Source organism: Manduca sexta, unplaced genomic scaffold (genome assembly GCF_014839805.1).
Source record: "Manduca sexta isolate Smith_Timp_Sample1 unplaced genomic scaffold, JHU_Msex_v1.0 HiC_scaffold_3529, whole genome shotgun sequence".
Taxonomy (NCBI): Eukaryota; Metazoa; Arthropoda; class Insecta; order Lepidoptera; family Sphingidae; genus Manduca; species Manduca sexta.
The window spans coordinates 1-8,583 of record NW_023594607.1 but is presented as its reverse complement, the minus strand read 5'-3'; the positions used below and the strand labels follow the sequence as shown (position 1 = coordinate 8,583).

At 53.6% G+C, this 8,583-nt stretch overlaps 1 protein-coding gene across 1 annotated transcript; it reads right to left on the bottom strand.

The window, feature by feature from the left end:
* Positions 1-3,434: 3,434 nt before the first annotated feature.
* On the bottom strand, positions 3,435-4,821 carry LOC119193021. The gene is made up of 2 exons (XM_037446726.1): positions 3,923-4,821; positions 3,435-3,885 (listed from the first exon to the last, which is right to left on the bottom strand). Exons 1-2 carry the CDS (start codon positions 4,819-4,821, stop codon positions 3,435-3,437), a joined length of 1,350 nt encoding a protein of 449 aa, XP_037302623.1.
* Between the last annotated feature and the right edge of the window lie 3,762 nt (positions 4,822-8,583).

Sequence of the window (8,583 nt, the reverse complement as noted above, 5' to 3'; positions counted from 1 at the left end):
CCGCGGCGGGAGGTGTACTGGTGGTCGGCGGAGTTAGCGCAGTTGCGCGCGTCTTGCGTGGCTGCGCGCCGCCGATACGCCAGGCATCGCCGCCGCCGTATTCGCGCACGAGACCATGAAGACCGGGAGCGGCAGCTCTACGGCCTCTATAAAGAGGCGAAGAGCGCTGCGGGTGGCCGTGCACAGGGCCAAGGTCGCGGCACGTAAGGAGTTTGTGGAGACTCTCGACGCGGACCCGTGGGGGCGCCCATACAAGCTCGTCATGAACAAGCTTCGTCCGGCGGCGCCTCCGCTGTCGCAGAGTCTCCGGCCAGAACTTCTGGCCAACGTTGTCGCGGCCTTGTTCCCGGCCACCGAGGACACCACTCCTCCACCGATGGCGCCACCGGAAGTGGCGTCATCGTCGTTTTCGGCAAGGGATATCCCAGAGGTTTCGCCCGCGGAAATGCGGGCGGCAGTGTTTCGGCTGCGGGGCAAAAACACCGCCCGGGTCTCGGCATCCCCGGAAAGCCTGGGTGTTAGCCCTCGAGTACCTGGGGCCGCGGCTCCGTAGCCTATTCTCCGCCTGTATGGTGCAGGGCGTCTTCCCGGCGCGGTGGAAGACCGGGAAGCTCGTCCTGCTGAAGAAAGAGGGAAGACCCGCAGAGTCGCCGTCGGCCTACCGGCCCATCGTGCTGCTCGACGAGGTCGCCAAACTTTTTGAGCGCATTTTACACGCGCGCCTCGTCGAGCACCTCGAGAGGGTCGGTCCCAACTTGGCCGACAATCAGTTTGGATTTAGGAGTGGACGCTCAACTGTCCACGCGATTCTGCGGGTCAAGTCGCAGGCGGAGGAAGCAGTGGCCAGGGGAAAGGTTGTTATCGCCGTGTCTCTAGATATATCGAACGCATTTAATTCGCTCCCCTGGCCCTGTATAAACGAAGCACTGCGGTACCATGTGGTGCCGCCCTATCTCAGGCGTCTGGTGCACGCGTACCTTTCTGACAGGTACGTTGTGTATCCGGGCGCCGACGGGTGGCACCGAAGAGCGATGTCGTGCGGTGTTCCACAGGGGTCGGTTCTAGGTCCTCTCTTGTGGAACATCGGGTACGACTGGGTGCTCCGTGGTGCCAATCTCTGGGGCGTCGACGTGACGTGTTATGCGGATGACACGTTGGTCACGGCGACGTCTAAGACCTTCCAGGACGCCGCGATCCTGGCGGCGGTGGGTACCGGCCACGTAGTGAGTCGGATTAGACGTTTAGGTTTGAAGGTGGCCCTCGAGAAGACCGAGGCCTTGTGTTTTCACGGGCCACGGCGGGGGCCACCGGCCGGTGCCCACATCGTGGTTGAGGGGGTGCGGATTCCCATCGGCAATACCATGAAGTATTTAGGTTTGATTTTGGATAGCCGATGGGAGTTCAGCGCCCATTTTAAGATGTTAAGGACGAAGTTGTCTAGGGCGGCGGGCGCTCTTTCCAGCCTGCTGCCCAACCTGGAAGGTCCTAATATCCCTTGCCGAAGGTTGTACCACGGGGTCGTGCGGTCCATGGCGTTGTACGGCAGCCCGGTCTGGGCTGACGCCCTGGGGGGGCGTTCTGTCGCCCTCCTGCGGGGCCCGCAGCGGGTCGTAGCGCAGCGGGCCATACGGGCGTACCGCACGGTCTCGTACGAGGCGGCTTGTCTTTTGGCCGGATTCCTGCCCTGGGATCTGGACGCCAAAGCCCTCTCCGATACTTTTCATTGGAGGGAGGAGGCGTTCAGGAACGGGCAGCGTCCGGCTTCCCTGAAGAAGGAGTGGAGGCCAAAGGGCCTCCTTACGGCGAGCCGCCGTGGAGGAGTGGCGTCTCAGGCTGGAGGCCCCGTCAGCGGGGCTTCCGGGCCGTAACGGCAATGCGTCCTATCTTTGCACAGTGGCTGGACAGGCGCCACGGCGCGGCGACATTTCGCCTGACGCAGGTGCTCACCGGGCATGGGTGCTTCGGGGAGTACCTGTGTCAGATAGTAGGCACGGAGGTGAGCGCCGTGTGTCACCATTGTGACAACTGCCCGCGGGATACGGCCCAACATACGTTGGAGTCTTGCCCAGCCTGGGACGATGAGCGCAGCGCTCTCGTGTCAGTCGTCGGAGGAGACCTCTCGCTGCCGGCCGTGGTCGCTTCCATGGTCGGCAGCCCGGAGGCCTGGCGTGCGGTGGCCCACTTCTGCGAGGTGGTCCTCTCGCAGAAGGAGAGTGCCGAGAGGGATCGAGAGAGGAGGATCCCCTCCCGCCGTCCAGAGGAGAACGTAGGAGGCGCCGGGTGGACGACTGACCGGCGTCTCCCGCCCTGTGGAATGGGGGCGTTTGGAGAATTCCACCACGGTATCCCCTGCCTGTCGTAAAGGCGACTAATAGGGGCCACGAAGGGGTCGTCGGCGGGCAGCAGGGGCTGCCCGTCTAGTGCGCATGCACTTTTCAGTGCGTGTAGTGCGTTTATCGCACACTATTCGGTTGACCCCGGGATGGACGGCAGCGTGTTGTTGGCCTCACGCTGCCGTAGACGCCGAGGGCGTCCTTCGGTGCGCGGGAGCTTTTTGAGGCCCCCCATAGGAGACGGGCCGCAAGGCGGCACCGCGCAGGGGCGGTTGCGGTCGCAGACTAGACATTTCAACGTCAGAGGAAGCCCGCAGCCGTCCCTAATGCGCCGAAGAGGGCCACCGCGGAGTTTTAGTTGGTATGCCGTGCGTTGTGCATGGGTTAGGGACTCGGCCCGGCGGTCGCCCGAAGGTCTACATCAATTCCGGGCGGCGCAACGTCGGGTCGTAAGGCACGGTGACCCCAACATAACCGCTCAGTCGCCCCCGCGAAGGCTGGGCGGTAGTAATAAGGTACTTTCTCCGCGAAACCAAAAAGGTTAGGTTAGGTTAGGTTAGGTTAAGGTTGGGTTAGGTTGGGTTGGGTTTTTTTTTCTTCTAGTTCCCCTATCGAGGACAAGGGTTTTTCATTATTTAGTTATTTTTTGTCTTTTTTCTTTTATTTTCTCTGTTTTTCTATGTTTTGTCATCTTTTATTTTATCTTTTTCTTTTGTTCTTTTCTCTCACATTCCTTACTTTTTTTATGTGTCTTACATTAGTTATCTTATTTATCTATATTATATTTACCTATACTTATTTCTATTTATCTTAATTATACATATATTTTTATTTGTTTACTTCTAATTTATTACTATAGATACATAATATCATATTATATATTTAGCAATTTTTAGTTACTATTTCTTTTTAATACCTTATTTGCTATTCTTATACAGTATCTTATAAATATATGTGTATATATCTTATTTTCAAACATCTTATTCAAATTACCTACTGTTATTTTCATATCTAACTTATTTTCTAGGTCATACCTCTCCGTGGCATGTGTGGGACGCTCCGGTGAGGTAGGTGCGGGACCGTCTCCCGAACATCAGGGGGTCATAATAGGCACGCCGGACTCTCCTTGCACTTGAATCGGTACAAGTAATCGGAGAAGCCGCCGTGCCCAGTGAACACCTGTGTCAGGACTGGATCCGGATCGATCTTCCTGACGACCCTGTGCGCCTCGGCAGCGTCCGGAAAGAACAGCTTCGTTGTCGAAGCCGTCTCTCCATCCGCATATCTCCGGCTCCATTCGCCAATAGAGTCCCGACGGATCTCTCTCTTGACGAATGAAACCGGGCATTTACCGTAGTGCGCACGGGTCTTCAGGTGCAGTGCGGCCGCTTTAGCGAGCTCATCCGCCCTTTCATTCCCCTCCAACCCCACATGTGCCTTCACCCAGAAAAATTTAATTTTCTGGGTGCGTTTGCTTGCTTCTTTCAGCAATTCGTTAATGTCAAACGCTATGGGGTGGAGAGTCACCCCTGTGACGACTTCCAGGGCGGACCTAGCATCGCTAAAGATGCCGCACGTAGGAAACTCACTTGTGGAGCGCTTCCTCCACGGCTTTGCGGAGGGCGAGTAGTTCCGCCTGGTAGACCGAGCAGTATGGCTCCAGCCGCAATTTCCTGGTACTAGTCTCGGCGGCGCCCTTCCAAATGGACAGCGCCGCTCCGACCTTCCCATCTATTTTGCTGCCGTCGGTGAAGATACTAAGACCTTCACCGACGTGCCGCGCCAATTCCGCTCGATCCACCAAGCATTCGAAACTCCCGCTTCTCCGCTCCGCCGGGTGGTCCAATCTGGCAAAGGCTACAGGGGCCTCTATTTCCCGATCGCCTACTACTCGCTGAGAGTACCCCCTCTTGACCTCGTACAAGAGTGCCGTCTCCCTCACTCTTATGTCGAGAGGGAGTATTCCCGCGAGCAGCAGCGTCGAGTTCAGAGAGGCGGTCCTGTACGCCTTTGTCAGCTTCTGTGCGAAGCTACGTTGGATGGCCCCAAGCTGTTTCCTAATCCCTAATTTTTGGCTGGCGGGTGCCCACGCACTAGCCGCGTAGAGGATTACGGGCTCTACCGCCGCCGTATAAATCGTCCGGATCACTTCCGGTCCCAGACCCCACTGGACTTTGGCTGATCTTGCGAGGATTTTATAGAGACCAGCCGCTTTCCTGCACGCTTGCGTCACGTGACTGTTAAAGGTCAATTTCCGGTCGATTGTCAGGCCAAGCACCTTAATCTCATTCGACAGACCAATGTCGACTCCGCCCATGCGCAGGATCGGGGTATCGTACTTCATTTTATTGGTAATAACCATTGCCATGGTCTTATGTGGCGCAAATCTGAGTTTGTTTCGGATACCCCAGTCCCGCACATAGGCTAGTGCCGCATTGGCCTGCCTCTGAACTCTCCTGTGGAACCCCATCAAACACCAGGACGACATCGTCAGCGAAAGCTTGACAATAGTCGCCCCGGCGCTCTAGCCCCTGCAGTAGGGGTCGAGGAGGAGGTTCCACAGGATTGGCCCTCCAATCGATCCCTGAACACAACCCTTAACAGTACGCTTCGCAGCTTCGGCGCCTGCATACCGGACCTTGACTGACCTCTCATCCAAGTAGCTGGCGACCAATCTTCTGATGTTTGGTGGGCATTGCTCTTCCGCCAATCGGACTTTTATGGCCGGCCACCAGGCGCTGTCGTCTGCGAGCTTCTTTCTTATTCTGTTCACTAAGACATAGAGGGAGTCCTCGGTGCCCCTTTGTGGCATGAATCCGAATTGGCGGTGGCACATCCTCGGGATGAGGTGCCATTTCAGCCTACCCACCAGCATCTTTTCCAGGATCTTTCCCATCACTGGCAACAGTCCTATCGGCCGATGCGCTTTGGGAGCCGTATAGTCTTCACGACCCGGCTTCCGAAGCACAACGACCGTGGCCTCCTTCCAAATTTTTGGAAAGTAGGCCAATTCTAGGCACTTGTTGGCCAGCGATAGGAAAGACTCTGGATCTAGACTGATCGCCTGCGTACAGATGTCGGAGGTCAGACCGTCCGAGCCAGGCACTTTTTCGGATTGAAGGTCACCAGCGCCGCAGTGAGCTCCCGCATCGTGAACGATGGGTCATGTACCTCACCATGGACACTGTCGTTCACGCGTGCAGCTAGCTCCCTGGTGCGCCGGTGATCTTCATTGTCATCCTCGTCAGGGTCGCCTGGGTAGAAGGTGTCGGCAAGGAACCTTGCCGACTCCTCCTGACCCAGTGTTTTCCCGTCCCTGACGAGTGGCTGGTCTTCTTGTCGCTTTGTCAGCCTGCCCATCACCCGATAAATTCCGTCCCATAGCCCTTCCTTACTCTGTTTGCCACAGAACTCTTTCCAGCTCTGTGTTTGAGCTATCTTACATTCCTCTTCATACTTGGCTCTTGCCTCCTTAAATTCTCTTATGACCTTCGGCTTTCTCACTGGCGCTGCCCACCTGATCCTTCGCTTTTTCCGCATCATGTCCGATTTGGACCTGTCGAGCTCCTTTGACCACCATGGAATCGTAAATTTTGTGCTTATTCTTTTTAAAGGTATAGATTTGTCACTTGCTTTAATTATTGCATCCGTGTAATTTCCTATTATCTTTTCCAACTCATCTTTATTGTTTATTTTATTAATTGTTTCTGCTTTAATTTTCTGAAAACTTCCTAAATTTTTTAATGTTTCTCTAAATTCTATCCAATTTGCTTTTTGGTGTTATATTTTCTTGTTGTGTTTTTAATTAGAATTTGATTCCCTTTTTGCAGACTTATTCCAAATATGATTGTATTGTGGTCGGAGCTCGTCAGGTCCTCCTCGACGTGCCAGCTCTGGATCTTGCCCAGTAGATCGTCCGAACAGGCGGTGATGTCCACTTGGCTGGAGTATGCCCTGTCTCTCTGACAGTGAAGAACGTCGGCGTAGTGCCTTCGTTCAACACGTGGAGTCCGGCTTCGTCCAGCCAGTCAGACTCCTCTCCTCTTCGGTCGATCCCCTGGCTCCACCATAAGCTTTTCGCGTTGGTGTCTCCGCCTATCAATAGGCGCCTCGAGCCCAGCTTCTGACATATTGCCCTTAGGTGGTTAAGGTACTTGTCAACCGGCCGGTCTGGTTCGAAGTAACACGAGACCGCCACGATTTCCCAGGCGCTGGTGCGGATTCTCACCACGACTATATTGGTCGTGGTGAACTCCGGACAGATCAAGGCATCCATATTTTGGTCAAAGACCACTATGGCTGCCTTGACCGGTCCGACCTCCCGCTCCGCGCACTGGAAGATCCTGGCAGTCCCGTAGTTCTTTACACGGCCGGTTGCTCCGACGTATGGCTCCTGGACTAAGGCGAAGGCCAACCTTCTCTCTGTTGCTATCGAGATAAGTTCTTGTGTAGCTAACGCTTTTCTTTGCAGGTTGGCCTGCGCCACCAGGTATGGCCTGACGTCGGAGGCGGTGCCTTGTATCGCCGGGCTCTTGGCTCTGGAGACCACCTTAGCAATAAGCTATGGCGGAGCGCGCCAGTGTGTCCCATCGCTTCCTGACCGGACAGTCCCGGCTGAATGCATTATGGCTTGTGTCAGCCATCTTTGCCTTTGGCAGTTGCAGCAGGTCGGCTGTGCTGCTGCCATCCAGTCGGGACAGTCCGATCTTAAGTGCTGGCCCCCACAGTGACTGCACACGTCCAGAGGCCCGGCAGAAGCGCCTCCCATGGCCGTACCCCAGACACCTCGAACACTGCACCAAGGGAGACTGGTCTTCCACCCGGACCCTCTGGACGTCTATGTGCAACGCACCGGCCTCAGTGGTGAGTGCCCAAATTTGCGGTGACACTTTAACAACTACATGCATCATCAGCGGGTTCCGAGCTCTTCTCCTATATCTTATTTCCATCCGGTCTTCACTCTTCTCTATCTTGTCCAATATGTTCTTGTTTTGTCTTCTTATCGCTCTTAGTATGTCATCGTCCTTGTGACAGTTCAGTACATCTTTCAAAATGATGAGTGGGTCCTTGTTTTCTATTTCCTGTACGCTTAGTTTATCTCCTGCTTTTACTATCTTCTCTTTTATTTTCTTTATCTCCTCTTTATCCCGGCATCCTATAATTACTTTTCTTTCCCTTGCTTTTCTGATCCTATCTATCCTGATTCCCTCCTCTGTTGCGTTTACTACTTCTCTTATCTTTTCTACCACTTCGTCTCCTGTCTCCTGTTCATCCTTTGACTTCACGACTATGGGTGCAGCGCCGTCGCCGCGCTCAGAGATTGCCCTGTCGCGGACCGACCGCCGCTACATTCGCATAGGTTCGTTGTTCGGCTTCCTTCGTAATAATTCCGCTTATCTTGTCCAATTCCCTTTTGTTTTCTTTTAGTAATTCTGTGTTTTCTTTTAACTTGTCCATTATTTCTTTGTACTCTTCCCTTTCCTTCCTCGATCTTTCATCCCTAACAACGACATCCACTCCATCACTTTTCTCCTGATCTTCTATCCTAGTCCTTTGTATCTCTTTTCCCTTGTAAGCTCTCCCTTCCTCTGCTTCTTTCACTAGCTTGTATAGTCTTTCCGTGTTATATATTACCTCCGTCTTTATTTCCGTTTTGAGGTTACGGCTATTGTTGATTTGAAGCTTAGTTTTCATGAGGCAAGCTTTAGCCTCTGCCGTCTACTTATGTATTCTATCTCCTTGGCCGGAGATTTCTCTATGGTTTCCATGTCCGCATTAGAGGCAGTTTTCTTCGCCACCACAGTCGTCGTGCCAAGCGTTTTCGGCTTTTGTCGCGCAGGCCCGGCTGTCTTCGCTTCGGCTGCACTGTCCAGCTTCGTCTCGATACTTTTCCTTGCTTGCGCGACAGTAGCCCTGCTTGTAGTCTGTGGGCTGGTCTCAGGTGATTTGGAGGCCGTTTTGCTGCTGCTCTCTTTTGCCGGCGTACGGTAACCAAACATCTTGGGAAGGGCTTATCGGCTTTTAGGGGGAACACGTCAGTATGTATATTAGTCCAGCGCGCCAAGTGTAGATGGCTTGCTTTTGATCAGTAATTTAAATGTATAAAATATATAGTATTATATATATGGTCGAAAAATGGATTCGTAAGTGTATAGGCCTTACGAGGTCAGTATCTATGTATATTCGGTGCCTTCTGCACCACTCGTTAAATTGCTGGTAAATTTAAATTTCTAATTTTCTTTTTTATTTT

Excerpts from the sequence above, each read along its gene's own strand:
- LOC119193021 (XM_037446726.1), bottom strand. The coding sequence starts at position 4,821 with ATGTCGTCCTGGTGTTTGATGGGGTTCCACAGGAGAGTTCAGAGGCAG. Across the intron at positions 3,886-3,922 it reads GTGGAGGAAGCGCTCCACAA|GTCCGCCCTGGAAGTCGTCA; the intron begins GTGAGTTTCCTA and ends TAGCGATGCTAG.